General features: G+C 57.7%; 1 protein-coding gene across 3 annotated transcripts; it reads right to left on the reverse strand.

Moving 5' to 3' along the window:
- Positions 1-898: 898 nt before the first annotated feature.
- On the reverse strand, positions 899-16,875 carry KIFC3 (kinesin family member C3). 3 transcript variants are annotated; one of them, XM_053952621.1, is made up of 21 exons: positions 16,810-16,875; positions 15,904-16,088; positions 14,126-14,271; positions 12,823-12,970; positions 10,407-10,603; positions 8,193-8,258; positions 7,607-7,750; positions 7,282-7,521; positions 6,897-7,070; positions 6,648-6,795; positions 6,431-6,561; positions 6,228-6,339; positions 5,910-6,091; positions 5,730-5,834; positions 5,379-5,509; positions 4,673-4,796; positions 4,094-4,223; positions 3,757-3,986; positions 2,976-3,110; positions 2,523-2,631; positions 899-2,048 (listed from the first exon to the last, which is right to left on the reverse strand). In XM_053952621.1, exons 2-21 carry the CDS (start codon positions 15,986-15,988, stop codon positions 2,023-2,025), a joined length of 2,763 nt encoding a protein of 920 aa, XP_053808596.1. In that variant the 5' UTR covers positions 15,989-16,088; positions 16,810-16,875; the 3' UTR covers positions 899-2,022. The 3 variants fall into 3 exon arrangements, with proteins under 3 accessions (XP_053808596.1, XP_053808597.1, XP_053808599.1); XM_053952622.1 differs by having other exon boundaries at positions 15,904-16,018; positions 16,810-16,868; XM_053952624.1 differs by lacking the exon at positions 16,810-16,875 and adding an exon at positions 16,398-16,791 and having other exon boundaries at positions 15,904-16,018.
- Positions 16,876-19,313: the final 2,438 nt, after the last annotated feature.

The raw sequence follows: 19,313 nt of genomic DNA on the forward strand, positions 1-19,313 counted from the left end.
TAGCTCCTGGCTGGGAGTGCCCAGGAAAAGCAGGGCTCTGTTCCCTGCCTGCCCCAGAGGAAGCTGACCATTCTCACCCTTCCTGCTGGGAGGCTGTGGTGAACAACAGGAGAACCAGCACTTGCCAGGTGCCTTGTGGAAATCCCAGGGGCAGTTTCACTCTGCTGGGTCATTCTCAGCCCAAGGAGCAGTGTCATCATTTAGGGCTCATCCTTCTCCCTGGCTGCACACAGATCTCCCTTCCCTGGCGCTCCAGCAGATCTGGGCAGAGTGGCAGTGCTGCCTCTGAGATCCCGAGCCAGTGTTTGGAAGGCTGTTCTGGGGACGTGGAGTGGGGCCATCAGGAAAGCTAAAGCCAGTCCCCACATTGCTGATGCTTCATCCAAACAGTCAAGTTTTGGGAACAAAGGGGAGTGCCTACCCTGCTCCGTGGCTCTGGAGGAGGTGGCTCTGAAAGTGGCTTGTACAGCAAGAGGCCCTGGCACAGCCACTGCAGGACTGACGGTGAGTGCTGCTTGCTCCGAGCACCAGGACACTCACAGGGTGCGTGTCCTCCTGCTCTGCAGCTGCTTCCTGCTTTATCTGGTGATAATCCCATGCCTGGACCCCCATGAGGTGTGAAAAGGCTCTGCCAGCCACCAGCCTATTGCGATATGAGGTGGAGCAAGACATGGGCACATTGAGACTCACTTCGGATTTAACCACTGCTCTCCTGCTAATTGCAGGACCCTGATAGATGCAAAATGGGGTGGGGACTGTGTTGCCAGGTTGGCCCCGGGGGCAGCTGCTAGGGGAAGGATATGATGGGCTTTTCCAGCCCTATGGGAGATGCTGTGAGGAGGGAAGAAGCACCCACCCCACCTCAAGCAGGGTTCAAGAACAGTGCAGCACAGGAGGATTGGCTTTAAGAGTTTATTTAAAATAAGTTTTGTTACAAAACAGGGTATTTTTTAATTATTAAAATACATAGAAACATCTAATCTTACAAAAGGCTAAATTTATTTTTCCCTTTTTTGTTTTTAAATAGAATACGCTGTGGAAGCGCGAGAGGAGAGGGCTGTGGTGGAAAGAGCCATCAGTGCATCCAGCAAGGGTTTACAGCAGGAGATGTACCCACAGGTGGGTGTTGAGAGGTCCAAGGGCAGTGTCATCCCCTCCCACGCCCCTGCCAACCACCATCCCCATACATAAGCCAAGAGGCTTTTGGACTGGAGGCTTGGGGTCTTTTTGTTTGTTTTCCACTAGTTTTCCATTCCAAGACCATGTAAACAGGTATAAATATTTCAAACACTTTCATCTCGACCACACACTGTGATCTCTCTTGACAAGACATCTGGTAAATAACTTTACAATAGCTTCATTCGAGACTGCTCCATCCCCCCTGGTGCCGTGTGCCACAGGCAGCCAGCGTGGGGCCCTGGCAGCACTGGCGCCACGAGGAACGGCAGCTCAGCTCATGCACAGCACTGGGGGCCTTCATGCAACAACAGGGCTTGAGAAACTGACAGGGAAGGGAGCTGCTGGGATTTTTTTGTAGCTTAACTTGGAGGAAGTGCTGCTCTGAAAGACATTGGGCAGCTGCCCAGACGCAGTCCTGCAGGAGCTCTGGCGAGGCTGGCCCCGTGGCAGTAGCAGAGTCAGGGCCAGGGACTGGTCTGGCTCTGTGCACCCCTTCCAGCTAGATCTCATTGTAAAAGCAAAGCTGGAGAGATGGAGGGAGCACCCAGCAGCTCCCTCTCTGGCAAAAAAACATCTGTTCAGCAAAAATGAACTCACAGAGCTGAGCATCCGAGGGGGCAGATCTCTGCCCAGCACCACTGTCCCCTACGCTGAGAGGGGGGCATGGCTGCTGGGAGACCCTGACCCCGTGCTGCTCATGGTAAGAGGTGCCCTCACCCTCTGGTCATGGGTCCTGGTGGCCAAGGGAACAGCACCAAAGCCTTCATGTCTTCCAGCAGCCGTCTCTGTGTCACTGTGAGGGGCTGGGTCCTGCAGCAGGTTGGATGCCATGGCTGGCACTCATCACAGGGGGATTGGCCTCAGCTTCCCTGAGGGGAGACATACATGGGTTACAGCAGGCAGGGGCACAGCCACCAGTGCCCCAGCCCTGTCCAGTGGCATTGTAGCAGGAGCTGGTACCACAAGCATTCCCAGGAACATCCCTGCACAGTCCAGCAGCCCTGCCCTGCCTGGGAAGCGGGGTGAAAGCAGAGCCCTCCACCAGCACCAGCTGCAGGCACTCACCTGGCAGCCACGGCTGCCCCTAAGTCAGGCTGAAATCGAAGGGGAAAAAGGTTCAGCCTGCTGGCATTGCCCTCCCCTTGCCCCCCCTCAAGCCATCAGCAGTGTCTTTGAACCAGGGGACTCTTGGGGAAATGCTAACTATGGCTAATTAGCCATTAGCTAATGAACTGACTACAGAGCTGCTCACTCCCCACTGCAGGGTTTGCCATGGGCTGTTGGCTGGAGCCTCCTGGGACAGAGGGACCCTGTCTGGGCTCTCAAGCTGTCCCACCACCCACCTGAGGTCTGGAGCTTCCTGCGGATGGAGGCAGAGCGACTGGAGAGCTGCCCTGGGCTGGGGGATGCGTGACCCCGGCCAGGTGGTGCTGTGGAACCCGGTGAGTCACCCTGGGAGGAGAGGGGACACAGCTCTAGAGTCAGGCCAGGCCAGGCCCCAGAGGGAAGGAATGGGGATGGGCTCACAGGCAGATAGTGCGTGCCTGGGTAGTGTGTCCAAATGTTCTCAGGGTGTACCATGGGGCTGCTGCAAAACAGGGCTTGGAACAGACAAGGTGGTGGCATTGGGTGGACACTGCAGTCTGGGGACAACCTGCATCCCACCAGGTGGTTGTCCCCAATGGAGGTGGCTCTAGGGGAACATCCAACAGCTCTGGGGACTGTGTGTTGGGGCAAAACAGGGGGATCCCTGGGGTGAGGGTGAAGAGGGAGGGCACCTGCAGTGTCTTGAGTACCTCCAGGTGCTCCTGGCTGGGCCAGGAGCCCAGCTCAGCCTTGCGGGAGACAGGACCCAGCTCCACAGAGCGAACCCTCTCGGCAAACTTCAGGGAGCACAGCGTCTCGCTGGTGTTCTTCTCGGCAGGAGAGACCTGGCTCAGGGAGGAGCAGGCACAAAGTCACCCTGGCAGCTGCCTGTGCACCCTGGGGGCTCCCCCCTAGAAAACCTGCTGCTGCTGGCCGGTGAGATGCTATTATTAACCTGCCCCTCCCAGGCTAGCCCCGTCCATCCATGCCTGAGCCAGTGTCGGAGCCAGCTGGATTCCCTGTCACCAACTGCCCCAGTGTGAGGAGCAGCCAGGAATAGCTGTGGCAGGTGCAGGGGCTTGGGCAGCCCCCCCAGGGCTCAGTGTGGGTGCCAGCAGCTGGGAGTGGGGGGGTCATCGGGCAGGGGTGGAAAAGCTGCCAGAGCTTAAAATCCTCACAGAAGAAGAGGGGATGGGGAGACAACGATATACAAAGAGATTGTGCCCATGGTGCTAGCATCCATATGCAGGCAGGGAGGTCAGGATTGTGGACCTCTGAGTTAATTCCCCATTCCTTAGCCTTGTCTAGGGTGCAGAGACAGGGAGAGAGCTGCCACTGGCACCATGATTGCAGACTGGAAGATGTCCCATGGCAAGCCCCATCCCTTGATTCCAGCCTCCCTCCCACCTGCCTCAGCACTAGGGTGAGAAGGGGCTCAGAAATCACAGTGACTGGCTGTGGGGATGCAGGCACCGGGTGCCCAGCCCCTACCTGCACCATCATGAGGGTCTTGCTGTCGCCGCTGAGCGAGTCCTGCAGCAGGTAGGTCAGCTTGGAGTTGCGGAAGGGCACGTGGCCCTGCCGGGAGCGCAGGGCGTAGATGACATCGCCCAGCGCCGACAGGGATTTGTTGATGTGCTGCGCCTCGCGGAGCCGGCTGCCCTCCGCGCCCGACCGCCCGACCCGCTCCGAGCCTGCCAGGTCCACCAGGTTCAGCTTCCCTGAGGACACAGCCAAACCCCACCGCTGGCATCAGCGCCCGGCCCTACACACCCCTGGGATGCCACAGCCCAGGTGCCTCGGGGAGGGTTTGCTGTGTGACACCCACCTGTGGTGCGGAGCCCCGTGCTGCGGTCGAGGCCGCGGACGGTGACGATGAGGAGGGCGTGGGAGCGAGAGCTGTGCTCGTTCAGGTTGGTGCACTCTGTCACCCGCTTGATGTGGCCAAACTCGAAGACCTGGGGGAGCCCGGGGAGTTAAGGGGGTGAGGCCAATCAGCCTCAGCCCCACCACAAATCCCCTGTGATCCAGGGATGGCCAGGGTTGTAACCTGAGCACCAGCCCCGCACGGGGTGCCTGGCCCATCAGGGTAATGACCGCTGCCAGGTCTCAGCCTGGTGATGCACCAAAGGCAGGGGGTGACAGGCAGGGCACTGTGGTGACAGCCGCATCCCACTAATCCCTCAGGAACTCTCTGGGCCCCATGCTTTTATTTTTAACCCCCTGTGGCTCATCCCATGGGACAGTGACCGTCACATCACACCCAGGGACCTATTTTGGTCTCTGTTGCTCCCCATGGCTTCAGAAATGCTCCCAAATCCAGGAGTCACACACCGAAGACCCCTCCCCAGTTCACTGCAACACCTGCTGCCACCCTCCTGTACCCGCTGCCCCCATCTCCTCACACCTTGTTGATGTCCTCCACGCTCTGCACCCTGAACTCGGTGAGTCCAGGCACGTAGAGCTGCCCGCTGCCATCAGGGCACAGCTTGATCTCCAGCTTCTCCTGCGGCTCCTTCCCCAGCAAGTCCCTGGGCAAAAGGGCACTTGTTATCATTCCCATCCCAAGGGAGTGCTGGCATCCATTCCGCAGCTCAGGGCTGTGTGCCGACACTGCCAGAGCAGCCATCTCTTCCTGGGAAAGCTGCACATCCTATTTATAGACCTCAACTCTCTTGGCTCCCATGTGCCTCCTCTCACCCAGCTCAGACCCCGCTCCCATCCCTGCTCCCAGTTACTCTCATGGATGAGAACCCAGGCTCCTCCCCTCCTGTGGCTGGACTAGGAAGGAAAATATTTCTCATGCTTTCAGCTCCCAGTTACAAATTCCTAAATATAGTGTCCATGGGTAGGGAAAGGGGGGAGAAGGGGATGCCCCCACCACTGCATCAAGGCCAGAGAGTGGGAGTGATGGCACAGCTGGGAGCCTGTGTAAGCAATGGAGCTCATGGGAAGGGCAGTGTGCACCAAATAAATTAAAAATAAATTCTTGCAGGGCCAAATGCAGTGCCCAGGGCCTTGGGACAAGTTGTGAGGCCCAGGAAGGGGTGGAGGGATGTGGGGGAGAGCAGCATGGGGTGATATCCAGAAAAGTTTCTTCCCCATCCCCGTACCTGAGTGCCTCGTTGTAGATCTCGGCGGCGCTGACAGTGATGGTGTAGTCCCAGTCAGCCGCTTTGCCCCGCACCTCGGAGAAGAGGAGCTGCAGGGCCCGCTGGTTGATCCCTGGGTTTGCTGCCGTCCCCTGAAGGATTGAGGTGACAAACAGGGAAAACACACCCTTTGGCATTTTATTCTGTATTTTTTCTGAGCAGAAGCAAAGCCCAGGGGGATGTTGTGGAGCAGCAGTGACCATCACTGGTGCACACCACGTCTGAGCTGGCCACCAGCCTGGGTGACAGAGACTGGGCACTGCAGGGTGGGAAGCCAAGGAAGAAGATGGAAACAAAGCCAAGTAAAGTCACCTCCATCGTGTAGGTTTTTCCTGCCCCTGTCTGCCCATAGGCAAAGATGCAGACATTGTAGCCATCAATGCAGGAGGTGACCAGGGCTTGAACCTCCTGAAACACCTGGGGAAGACAGGAGAGTGAGGAGAAGGTGGCTGCCTCCCCTACCTCACACCAGCAGTGGACAGTAGCACCCACCTCCTCCTGGGATGCTTGTGGGGGAAAGACCTTGTCCAACTCAAAGGACACCTGCTTCCCCTTGTGCAGGAGGTGCAGGACAGCGTCATCGTCAGCATCGAAGGTCACAGCGTTGGCTGCCTCAGGACCTTCCCCGTCCTCTTTTGTGATGGGGCGGACTCGCCCAAAAACACGGATGTTTCCTTGCAGGAGAGAAGCAGGGAGTCAGGCATCAAACACCGGGTGGGCTGAAGCATCCTGCAGCCAACCCAACCACCGTATGGGGACGCTCCCGTGTCCCTCCTGTCCCACCTCAGGGACACCACACCCCGCACACACCTTTGAGCCGCACCAGCTCGTTGTGACACTTCTTGCGGAGCTGCAGCTCCCGCCGGTACTTGCGCAGCAGCTCCCGGTTGGTGCTGTGCACCTCCTCAATGGCCTGGCTGATCTGGGGACAGCGGAGACCAGAGGCTCAGCAACCCCCCAGCACCTCCACCCCACATGGAGGGGTGCTGGGTGGTGGTCCCAGGGGGGCTCACCTCGGCCCTGGCACTGCGCAGGGTCTCCTGGAGAAGCAGGGGGAAGTCGCGGACCTGACGCTTCAGGCTGTTGTAGTCATGGGTGAGGGTGCGCAGCGCCGGCTGCAGCGTCAGCAGGTTGGTCCGGACACCTGCAGGCATGAGGGAGGGTGAGGGGCAGATGATGACACCCCAACACCAGTCAGGCAACCCTGGCAGCCCCCTGCACCCTCCTCACCTGCCAGGTTCTCATGCACTGCCTTCATCTCCACCTGGGCACGGGAAAATGCCTCTTCAATGGCGTGGTTCTTCTCTTCCTCCATCGCCTGCATCTCCTCCAGCATCTGCCCATGGGCTCGCTCCAGCTCAGCCTCGTACATCATGATCTGGGAGAGGAGCAAGTGGGGGATGACACTGAGTGAGTGCCCACCTGCTGGCACACCCTGTCACCTGGCAAGCACCAGGCAGGCAGAGAACACACTCAGACCTGAGCTCGGAGCTGAGCCTCTGTCTTCTGGGAGCTCTGCAGCTGCTGCTCCATCTCCTTCAGCACCTGCTTCTGCATCCCCACCTGCTCCTGCAGGTACTGGTTTCGGGACTGGGTCTCGCACAGGGCTTGTTTTGCCTTGGCTGACTCCACCTCCACCGTCTTGATGATGTACTGCAGGGGAAAGCACCCACAGATGGGGTGTACTGGGGAAACAGCACCTGAAGGGCCTGGGATGGAGCTGTTGCTGGCCCAGGGGGAGATAATTTAGGAAATCATGGTGCTGTGCTGATGTGCTCAGGACAGAGAGACAGGTGGCACTTGCAGGGCACCTACTGGGCACTGTAAGACACCCAGCACAACCAGAAAAAAATGGAGAACTCACCTTTATCTGCTGGGGCTGGGACTTGAGGCTGGCAATGGTCTCCTGGCTGTCCCGCAGCCGCCGGCTGAGCCGCTCCTCCTCCTCGGCCCTCTCAGCCAGGGAGTCCTTGAGTCGCAGCTCCACCTCAGCCAAGCGGTTTGTCTTCTGCTGCACCTCCAGGTCCAGCTCCACCAGCTTGGCCCGCATCTCCTCTGCCTCCTGCTGCAGCTGGGACAGCTGCTCCTGCAGCCTGGCGTTCTCCTGGCGAAGGACAGGACAGCCAGGCCCATGTCACCCATAGGGGCCCATCACCCTGCCACCACCACTGCCACCACCGGCGACTCACCTGCAGGTGGGGGCAGTCCCTGCACGGTGCCTGCTGCTGCCGCTGCAGCTCCCGCAGCTCCCCCTCCAACGCTTTCATCTCCTGCCGCAAGCGCTCGTTCTCGGCCGCCAGCAGGTCCCGGTGCTTCTCCGCATCCGTGCCGCCCTGGGCCGGGAGTGGATGGGAGAGGACATGGAATCTCCACGCACCCCAAGGAGCCCCAGCCTGCTGCCCTCACGGATCCCCCAGCCCACTGTATGAAGCAGCCCCCGGTGTGCCATTCCCTGGGAGTCCCTGCTGCCCCTTTGGGAATCACTCAGTCTGCTGCACTGACGAGCCTCCTGCTGCCCCCAGGGAGCCCCAACCCACAGAGGAGCTTTCACTTCCCACCACAGGGTGACAGCCCCAGGGTCACCAGTGCCACATTGCATTGGACAGAAGATCCCACACTTTTGTTCCTCAGTGTCTCTTGGCCTGCACACTCCAAACTGGGGGAGTTTTAATCCATGTCTGCCCACCCCTTGTTCCCTCCTTCCTCCTCAGTGACCCAGAGCTCCAGCATCCCTCAGGGCAAGGGTGGCTCAGTCCCATCCCAGTGGCAGCTCACCTGCTCCGAGCGCAGCCGGCTGATCTCCTGTGCCTGCTCCAGGAGCTTTGCCTTCAGAGTTTCTACCTGTCAACACAGAGGAGGCACCTCAGCAGCTTTCGGAGGAGACCCCGCGGTGCTGCCCCAGCCACCAACGTCCAGTCTGGCTCACACTTTTGTTATGCTTTAATTTTCCACCTGGCTCTGAGCACCTGATTCACATGAGCTGATTAAAATGAGCATTAATGAAAGCTTTGCTTTGACCTTGTTCAACCATAGGTATAATTTGTCCATGCTGAGCACTAGCAGAAACCATTATTAAAAAAATAAAAAGGCATCATCTTTGGAGAAGGGAAAAAACAAACCCATCCATAACTGTGTTTGAAGAGCTAGAAGTGCCTTGTCCTGCCCTCACAACCAGCTTTACTCTACCTTCTCTATTTTTCTTTCTAGGAAAGTTATCTTGATACAAAGAGGGAGCAAGAGCTCTTCAAGAAGGCCACATGTCTGAATCCCATGGGATGATGCTCTCCATCAACCCTCATCTGGGCATCTGCCCATCTCATGGGACCAGGCTGCCCTCCCTGCAAAACCAGGTGGATCTCAAAAATCCTCAACCTTTTTTTGTGCAGAGACCAGTGAGGCTCTCCCAAAACTGCAGTTTGGAATAAACAGCAGCAGTGAGTGGCTGGTGAAGCCAGCTGTCTCATGGGCTGTGTCATAGTAGCGTTTACCCACCTGCCCTGTCCCTCACTTGACCACCATCCCCCAGATCTCAGCCCAGCTCCCAGTTTCCCCACTCCAGAAAGCTGCCAAAGCCCTCTCTGGGACACGCCTGGATATTGCCCCATCCCAATAACCAGCAAGCAACTGGCTCTCTATGGACCATAATTTAGGAACTGCTGATTAATAACCAATGCAGATGTGCTGACATGGGGCTGTAATTAATCTGGTAAATTATTCAGCCACGCCCTTGCAGAGATGGCAGCAGGGTGGGCAGTCCCTCCGTGTGCCCTGTGATTGGCACGGCTGGGAGCTGGAGCATGGCCGGAGCTCCTCAGCTACAGGTGGGGAACGGCGGCTGCTCCCGGCAGGCCAGGACCGGGATCCCCCTCCTTCCACTGCAAGCCTCCCTGGCTCTGGCTGGGGGCCGGGCGAACGCCGAGCGCCTGAGCGGGAAAATCCCATTTCCATATCCACTGAGGGAGATTATTAAGCTATTTTTATAAGTATTTTTAAGGGAGGGGAGGTACTGAGAAGAAAAGAGTCGCGGCTTGTTCCGGGAAAGCCGCCAGCCCAATCAGTCGGCGCACACGCCGGAGCCTGCCCACTGTTCCCTGTGCCGTGGCGCCCAAAAACGTCAATGTTCCTCCTTCCCCTACCTGCTCGGGCATCTCCAGCTGCATCCTGCTCTCTGGACGTGACAGGGACTCCTTGGCAGCTGGATCTGGCTCGAGCCATGGCCCAGCCATCCCAAAGCTTTGGAAGTTTGAGCCAGCTCTTCACTCCAGCCGGCGTCGGCTGCACTTGCTGCCGAACTGGCGAGCGCAGGGCCAGATCCCGCTGCGCTCACGCTTGTGTCATGCAGAGCATGCCAACCAAATGCAGGACAATTACCTCCTCCTTTTTGACACCCGTGGAACAAGCAGAACCTGACTGTAACAGCTTCCACAACAGCCACATGCAAATCTCTTTACGAACAGCCAAAATTTCCATGTCCCTGAGACGACCCAAGTACTCGTGCTGAGGACGTGCCTGCATCAGCGCAGGAGATAGTTTTGGGGGGGTGTGTCACAGTGGCCAAAACCTGTCCCTTCATCAGACAATTCTGTGCTTTCACATTCACTTTTCACCTGCTGAAATTCACTAAAATTAAACTGCTAGGTCAGTCTAACATGCTGAGCCCACGGCAGCCGTCCTGTGCTGAGTGGATGGATGACTGGCGCAGAGCTGCATCCTGATGCCCAAAGCCCTCCTGGCCACGTCATGTCCACAGAGCCACACAGCCTTGTCAGCACTACTGCGGTGTCACTGGGGACTGCAACCATCCCAAGGGAGGCACAGCCAAAGCTGGTGCTCAGGAGCACCCAGCGAAGAAGATGCTCAGTGATGGAGATCCTACACTCCTTCACAGTGCAGCCATCACTAACTGCACGCCACAGTGCTCCAGCCAAGCCACAGCCTGAGGCTGAAGACCCTGATGGACCCCCTTGTGTCACCCTATCCCCACCATACCTGGCCTTGCAGCTGGAGGGAGAGGGAGAGCTCGTTGTTCTCCTGGGCAGCGAGCTTCTCCTGCAGCTCCAGCAGCTCCTCCTGCAGCCGCAGCTTCTCCTTCTGCAGGTGTGCCATGGAGGCCATCACCTCCTGGATCACGGGGAAGGGCCGGGCCGTGGACAGGCTGGCGCGTTTCCCACCACAGAGCCTCCCTCCTGCAGCGTGAGCAAAATGGAGCCAGTCAGGACACAGCCACCTCGCTGGGGAGCAGAATGCCAGCCATGAGGAGTCCCCAGGGGCTGAGCTGAAGATGGGAAGGCAGGAAACTGGACTTGCACAAGTCCCAGAGAGCGCAGTGACGTGTCAGAGGCGCATCCTGAGTGCCAAGGCGCTCACCAGAGCAGGCCTGGCTAACAGTGGGGTCCAGCTGGGTGGGAGCCAGAGGGATCTGCTGATGCCAACAGAGCACCCCAGGTCACAATACAGAGCACCTGCCCACAGCAGTGCACTGTGACCCAGCCCCATCACATGCCAAAACGCTGCTGCCTCGCTCAGATAACAACCGCCCTCAGCATGGCGCTGATTCACCCCGGCATCCTTTCTTCTGAATGAGCAGGTGCCAGTGGAAAAGCAGTGTGTGATCATGTCATTAAAGTCTGCGTCATTACACACAAACATAATGGAAGCAAAATTTAAATTATACAGGTACCCTCAATGGCCATATTGCCTAATCCTTGTGTGTTTGGCTCTCTAACCTTCCTAATATTATTTTAAACATCACTTTCTGCATGTTAATAGAGCCACCAGTGCTGACAGAAGCCAACCTGGCCGTACATCAGAGCCTACCAAATGACCTGGTAGTTCCCAAGAAGCAATGAGCTGGCGTGACTCATTCCCAACGTGGGATGAGGCAGGACTGACGGTCAGGATCCGGCTGCCCGGCGCCCTTCCCTGCCTGCCGTGGATTTCATCTGCTGCCACCAGAAACCTGAGGTTTCAGAGGCAGGAGCTGGTGCTGGGAATCACTGTGCTGCCTGCGGGAAGGTGCTGCCTGCTTCATGGGAAAACGTCCTGAATGCAAAAAGAGAGACTTTTTTGTCTGTGAGTCAGATTTTCTACCCCTAAATGGAGTTAAGGAGGCAGCGTAACCCGCAAAAAGATGAAATGCTGGGACCAAACCACAGCTCTGCTGCTGACTGTACGCCATGGGACCTATCCAGCAGTGGCTGCAGAAGCGATCAACAGGTTTTGTCTTCCTGCCATGGGCTGGATACCCCAAAAGAACACTGTCAAGTGCTGGCTTTTCTTTCTTTCCATGCTGAAAGTTCAGCCCAGCTCAGGCAGAGGACCATGGTCTTTGCTTTAAAATCAACACACAGAATACCCAAACAAGAAACAAAAATCCCACCCCAAAATCTCCAAAGTTGTCAGGAACGCCAGCTTTCACCCCCTGGAGAGTGTGCAGGGGTAAGACAAAATTACAGGAAGCACCAGGCTCCTGTGGACACACCACATGTCTGCACACATCATTCACGCTAATCCTGGGCTGGGACCCAAGGCAGAGCCAGGTTGAGAGCTGCAACACTCAGCTGCAAGTCAAACTGCCAGGCAGGAAAATCCCCAGAGATCACTACTTCCTCCACACTCAGCACCTTCTTCCTGTGACAGCATCCGTGGGAGAGGAGATGCCAACCAGCTCTGTGTTACATCTCTCCCTGGGCAGATGTGCTGGTGGTCATGCATGGTCTGAGTGTGGCAGGCAGGGTGCACAGTGACCCTCCTGCTTTCCAAAATGCAGAAATTTGCAAATTTGAGAAAGCCATTTGGAAAGATACCTGCTCCTCAGCTCTGCCTTGTTACCTCTGCCAATCAGACCCAGCTCCCTCTTTTCTCCTACATCTCTGCCCCTTCCCAACCACTACCACACCTCAGGAGCTGTTCTGGGATGCAACTGGGGACCAGGCCAGGAGCAGCTCCTGAGATGTGCCCTGACAAGCTCACACAATTCAATCCTGATGGAGACAGACAGGAAACTATGAGACCTTGGGATTTCCTGACCCTGGCACAGCCAAGCATGCTGCAAGCATTTCCACACACGTTGCATTTTCCTTAAGGAGGAAACAGCAGCGGGTTCCTCGGAGCTCACCTGCTCTGTTCATCCAGCTCAATAATTCAACAGTCCCTGTCACCAGCCAGCAGCTGGCCAGTGTTGGATTTCTCCTGTGACCTGTTCCCACAGTGAGCACAGCCACACATCTACACGCACCCCAAAAGAGGAGAGGTTTCCTTGACACCCGCTGGCAGATACCAAGCCCTCATTCCATCCCATCCCATCCCATCCCATCCCATCCCATCCCATCCCATCCCATCCCATCCCATCCCATCCCATCCCTCCTCCTGAGCAGCCAGCACTGCATCCCTGCTCTCCCCTTACCTGCTTTCTCCAGGTTCATGGTGGAGGCTGCCTGCACCGCCGCGGCAGCCGCCGGCTCACGGGGGGCTGCAGGCGGCTCCTCCGTGGCCGGTGTCGGGGCCCGGTGCCGCGGCTCCTCCCGCCGCTTGCACGTCGTGTCCCGCAGGGCCTGTGGCAGAAACAGGTCAGGCAGCTGAGACAGTGACTGCCCACACCATGCTGGACACGGTGTCAGCAGCTGGCACTTCACAGGGCTGGCCAGGAGGAGCGAGCAGGGCGGGAAGTGCGGAAGACAGAACAGCGGAGCTTGGGGAAACCCTCCCTCCAAGGGAGTTCTGTGTTGGGAAGCTGCCACAATGAACTTATCATGTTTTCAGTTCTCCACACAAAAAACTTTGCTCAGCTTGGCCACACAGCTATACTGAATATTTCCTATTTTTCTCCCTATGGCCTTAAAATCAAAGAGACTCTGACTTGCAGGCATGGCTCATACCCTGTGGGATGGAGCCCAGCTCCAAGAAAATCAGAAATCTGAAAGGAGCTTTCATAAGGCTGCTATAAAAGGGGATGATCAGCCAAGCTCACCCTGCTCAATAATGCCTTTTCTTTCTTAAATCTTATCTCAAAGCCTGTGGCATCACCCCACAGGCCAGTGGTGCCGGGAAAACCTCGCTCCAGCAGAGGGGCAAATACTGGTACATGCCAGTAGTAATTTGGGAGTAATTTGGAAGGAGGCGGCAGCATCCCCCTGGAGAAGCTGCGTGTCTGCAGTGCCTCTGCATCTGAGACTCCTGAAGGGTTTTGCCGAAGGCAATTCATCAAGGCTGGTGTGTGATAAAGAAGGTGTTTTCCTTCTTTTCAAAGAAGGAGAATTTGAATGATTTGCCTGAAGCCTGGAATGAACTAGTGGCAGCTACACCAGTACATGGTATCCTGACACTGTCCCTGGCCATGGCACCCTTCCACCTCCTCCTCCTCCATCCCACGGGCAAACACCACCTCACGGCATTGCATTTTCTTATCACACCTCTGCCTTGAGCCCTCCTGCCAGCATGACCCATAAGTGACCCAGAAAATGCTATTCTGTCATGAACACTGTTCTCCATTGATGCCTTTTCACTCCCCAGAGGTGCTTTTCCCTCCCCAGCCAGGCAGCAGCTCTGCTCGAGGCACACACTGCTGGGGTCCAGAGACAAACTGGTTGTGGGGAGGGAGGGAACCAGTTGGCTTCCACCTGGATGGCCCAGATTGTTGCAGGACATCCTCCCCATCACCCTAAAACTGCCCCCCCCATACATGCCATGGCTGGCTCAGTGTTCCTCACCTGGAGAGCCCGGCAGAGCCCACGGGGGTTTGCAGTGTCCGGCCAGCTCACGCTGAGGATTTTATGGTGAAGCAGTGCTGGTAGCAGAGGAGCCCGGGGAGAGGCACCTGCTCCGCCCCCAGTGCCGAGCCTGTCCTGCCCACGGCCTGAGATGGAGCAAAAGCATCACTGGATCCACCTGGGAGCCCAGCACAGACACAGCCTTCGGCCAGCTCAGCAAACCCACCTCCTCCTCCCTGTTGCCGCCACCACACCGGTGCGGCAGAGACAGTGCATGACTTTTATTAAAAATGTTAATTATGTTAATTAGAAAAATTAGCCCTCCGGGGGGCGGAGACTGGTTGCCAATGACTAGTAATGAGAATTCAGGGTGTAGCTTCCGTCTGGCCTCTGCAGGACCAGATCTGTCCCCCCAGCAGTGATATCCCAGCTCTACCCTTGCCAAGCTGCTCCACTTCCTGCGATCCCATCTCGGAAAAGCTGCCAAAGCCAGCTTGCATCACCAAAACCAGACAGACGGACCCTGACCGTGTCACCTCCCTCCACTGCCCCCAAATATTTCCTTCATTTGTCAGGCAGCCAAACCCAAAAGCAGCCAGGGCAGCACTTCCCTGTCCTGCTGAGCCACATAGAAGGAAACAGCAACTCAAGGAGCCTTCTCCCCTAGCTGTGTCCTCCTCTGCTACAGAAAAAGCAGCTGGCAAGGGCTACATCCCACTGCTCAGAGGCCCTGTGCCCCCCTCAACTGTCTGCCACAAGTGCTGCCACCATTGCAGGTGGCCAAATCTCTTCTCCAGCTGGCAGGGAAAAAATCAATCGCTCACAAATCAAACCTCAATAATGCAGCCTTTTTCCCCTAAAATCACGTGGGTGAAGTTGGGCCGGAGGTGGGACCAGTGTCTGGAGGGACAAATGCCCTTATGAAGTTAGTCCATCACTCTGGGCTTCTTCCCAGCCACTAACTATCCATAACATTTTGCACACGCCATGAAAATTGAGTGTTTCCAAAGTGCTGGCAAATGCCCGGATAACAGGCGATGAGTTCCCCATTCCGGCACGGGCAGCAGCAGCCGCTGGGCAGAGAAAGAGCTGAAAACCCTGGCTTTGGAGGCTTTGGTGCCAACCAGCATTTGGCTGGACTGGCCCAAGTGCCAGAGAAGATGTGCCCAGAGAAGCGGCTGCCAGCACAGAGGGATGGCAAATGCTGAAGCCAAGAGCAAAAGAAGTTCAAATACGGGGGTTCAGCCTCCACCTTTGCCAAAACCCATTCAGCACCATTGGTGAGTGAGGTGGGAAGGGCTGTTTCCCAACAAGCGGCTGCAGGTTGGGGCAGGCAGCTGCCCGCCTGCCTGCAAAGCAGCTCAGCCGCCACAGAGCAAAACTCTGACTAGACTCACCCCTGGGGTCCATGCACCAGGGAGGGATAAGGAGCCCTTCCAAGGAGCCGAGGCTGGGAAGAGACAAAGGGCCCGCATTCAACCTGCCATGCAGATCACTATTTTCTACCTTACATGTTCAATTTTAACCTTTCTCCCTAAGTTTCCCGCTCGGAAGGGCCAGGACGGAGATGGAGGCAGCCCTCTAGTCTCACCAGCAGGCTGCCCAGAGCTTTGTGCCTGTTTCTGAGTCCCCGTTTCTCAAATCTTGACCTTCATCCGGAAAGAAATGTGAAAAATGCAGGCTGGCCTGTTCCCGGCCTCTCCTTCCCCAGTGAGCAGGGTGTGAGTGCAGTAGGCTGAGCCCCAAGGGGCAAGGACAAGCCACCGTGCTGTACTCACCGTCCGGGGCAAGGTCCTTGGTCTTCCAGGCGGCTCCGGCGGAGGGCCCGGATCCCAGATCCCAGGCGGTGCGGGATGTGATCATGGCACGGGGGTCCCGAGTACAGCAGCACCTCTGCGGAGAAGCGCAAGGACGGACATCTCAGCCGGTCTCAGTGTCCAGCTGTAAATCCCAGTGGGACGTTCTGGAGCAAAACACGACGGCAACACCGGCTCCGACTCCCGAAACACGCAGGAAGTTGCATCAATCCCGTTTTTTGCTCCCGAAAAGGCGACAGCCTCGGGCTCCCTCCGTGCTCCCAGCGGATGTGACATAAACGGTGTCTGTAATTAATTTACTCATTCCTGAAGCCTCTCCAGGCCCCTCCTAACCTCGGGCTGCGGCTGACTTTAGGGAGTTAGGAACTCCGGGACCACGGGCAGCCCTGCAGCCGGGCGGCACCGCACCCACCGCATCTCGGCGCACACAATGCCCTGCACTGCACCGCACGCACCGCTCCGCTCACAGCGCTCCGCACGGCACCGCCCGCTCCGCTCCGCTCCGCGCACACCGCTCCGCACTCGCCGCACCTCAGCGGGGGCCGCTTCGGCGGGGAACGGGACACGGAGCCGCCCAGCCCACCGCGGGGTCCCTTGTTCTCCCGACCGGCGGGACCCGCAGCGGGGCGGTCCCGGCGCCGGTGCCAGCGAGCAGGAGGCGCAGCCCCGCTCCGCGCAGCCCCGCTCCCGGTCCCGGTGCCCGTGCCACCGTCCGCCGCGGGCTAACGGGGAGCCGCGCTCTCGCCGCGCCCCGGGCGCTCCGTGCCAGCGCTCCCAGCCCGCAGACAAAGGGAGCCCCGGTCCTGCCCGGTCCTGCCCGGCTCCCCTGTGCCGGCGGTGCCGGTGCCGCCCCGCGGGGCCACTCACCGGGCGCGGGGCGGCGGCAGCAGCGGGGCACCCGGCACCAGCCCCGGCCCGTCCCCGCCTTCCCGGGCACTTCGGTAACGGAAGCGCCGAGCCCCGCCCCGCACTCGTTGCCACGGAAACGCGTGAAACCCCCGACGGGCGGCGGAGGCGGGGCTCCCCTTCCCGCACCGGGCAGCGGCCGCGGCCCCGGGGGCGCGGGGCTCCGGAGGGGCGGCCCGGCCCGGCCCGGCTGCGGAGGGCTCCCGGTGTGTCCCTAGGGCACCCCGGCCCCTCTGGCCGGAAGCCTGGAAGCACAGGGGAGCCCCGGTGTTCCCCGTGCCCTTTCCAGGGCGGCCCGCCCCCACCGTGCTTCCCTGACCCTCCCTTGCTGTAGCGCTGGGGGCTCCCGGTGTGTCCCGGGTACTCCCGGTGTGTCTCTGCCATTCCCACCCCAAGCCCGGTGCTCTTCAGGGAGTCCCAGTGTAACTGCATCTCCCGTGTGCACCCCTCCTGGCATCACTCATCACGGTGACCCTGGGGGACCATGGGGACAGTGGTGCTGATGACCTACACACCAAGGACCCATCTACCCAAACGGTGCCCTCCTCACACTCTGCCACATCCCCACCTCTCCCAAGCATCCACTGGCAGTAATGCCAGCTGGCACCCCAGGCTCACCGGGCCCAGGGACACAGATATGACATGAAAAACAACCTTTTCCTAACCCAGAGGCAGAAAACAGCCTCACATGCCAAGACCTCTACAAAAGCCCAGGTGTCAGAAAGGCAACAGAAATTCCCGCTTTAAATATAATATATATGCATTTTTAGGGTGTGATTTGTATCTGCCTCCCTGTATTGCACACACAGCCCTCACAGCAATGCTGGTTTGGGTGACACAAGTCACTCATGACTTGCTCACAGTAATGAACTGGCAGTACCGCATATTTCCCATGACAAAGCTGCACTTGGCATCCTTGGTGGTGGCAGCGGGTGCCCCGTGCCGATGGCTCACATCCACACGCCTGATGGCAGGCTGACCTGTGTCCCACGTGGGTTTGGGGATGCAGGAGTGGCTGTCCTTTGGGAAAGGAAGGTTTGATGCCAGCCCCGTGCTGCGCTCCCCGTAGACCACCTGTCCTCCACCTCTGATCTCGCCACACTCAGTCCCAGCCTTTTGCTCACTCCTGGCCAGCTTTGGAGCAGGATTTAGCCTTGTCCTTTCATCCTGGCCTGTCCCTCTTGGACATTCTCAGGTACCCCCTGTGAGTCACTGCTCCACTCCCTGTCACGAGCCAGCCACGTGGTGAGGGGTGACAGGGAGTCACTGATGTGGGGAGGACAAGCTGCTCTAGCCACTCACCCCAGAGAAAGGGGGTTGTGAAGGGTCACCTCCATGTCCCCATGCCCCTGGCACAGAAACTTGCCCCTGAGAAGCCAATGCCATCCTGGCCTGGCAGCTGCCTCCAGCTCTGCACTGCATTTGCCATTCCCCTGCAGCCAGTGAAAACCTCCCAGCTTCCCCCGCCTTCATCGGAGGTTTATTGGCATTCCCAGCATGGATCCTGGCATGGATGGATAGAGGTGTGTGTGCCTATAGACACACATCCATTTGTACATACATTTATCCATAGAGGCCCTAAGCAGTGTCTAATTTGCATGAGTAGCCCATTATCTGTGCAGCTCCTGAGGCTGGTTTGGGGATAATATTGACACACAGAAAGCTACTTTCCCCTTTCCGATAGCAACTGTAAAGCCATATCATTGCTGACTTCATTTATGAGCTGTAAAGAGTAAAATAAATGTTTATGTAATTTACTTTAACTGGTAAGTAATTTCCTGGCTTTTGAATGCTTCAGGTTTTTAATGGTATTGCAATTATGCAAAGCACATAAGTTGTATCAATTACATCAAGTAAGTCTACATTAAGCAGGCACATGCATGAATTCCCCAGTTTAGAAGAATAACTCAATGAATAAGCATGGAGCAAAATCTGAGATGCAGGAAGGGTTCTGTGCCAACAGCCCTATTCAAATAGTCACCTGTGAGCATTACAAAACCCACCCCTCCCAGCTGCTGGGCTATTTTTGGCAAGGACAGCATGGCTCTCTGGCAGGCCAGCACACCAGGAACAGGCTCTCCAGGCATCCAGGAGTGGGGTTACTCTGGCTGCACGCTGCTGGCCAGGTACCAGCTCCCTTTCCCTCCACTGTGATGCTGTTTGGCTCAAAGGAGCACTGTGGATCCCAGGGGATGCCCACTTGCTGCTGGACATTCTGGGGGGCTGCGGGCAGGGGGCACACATGGGAGCCTGTGCGGAGAGCAGCACGCTGCTCGTGCGCCCTCTCTGCAGGGATTCACCCACGCTGTCTGGGATAATCTCAGCCTGGTCCCACAGTGATGCTCCCATCCTCCTTTTCTTGGCTGTCACGTCTCTGTGACCTGAGCGAGCACCAGCTGACGACATCGCTGGAGGTATTTTTAGAAATGCCGCTTTGCAGGCAGGCAGAAGAATGGCAACGAGGA

The sequence above is a fragment of the Vidua chalybeata genome, chromosome 11, assembly GCF_026979565.1.
Source record: "Vidua chalybeata isolate OUT-0048 chromosome 11, bVidCha1 merged haplotype, whole genome shotgun sequence".
Classification (NCBI taxonomy): Eukaryota; Metazoa; Chordata; class Aves; order Passeriformes; family Viduidae; genus Vidua; species Vidua chalybeata.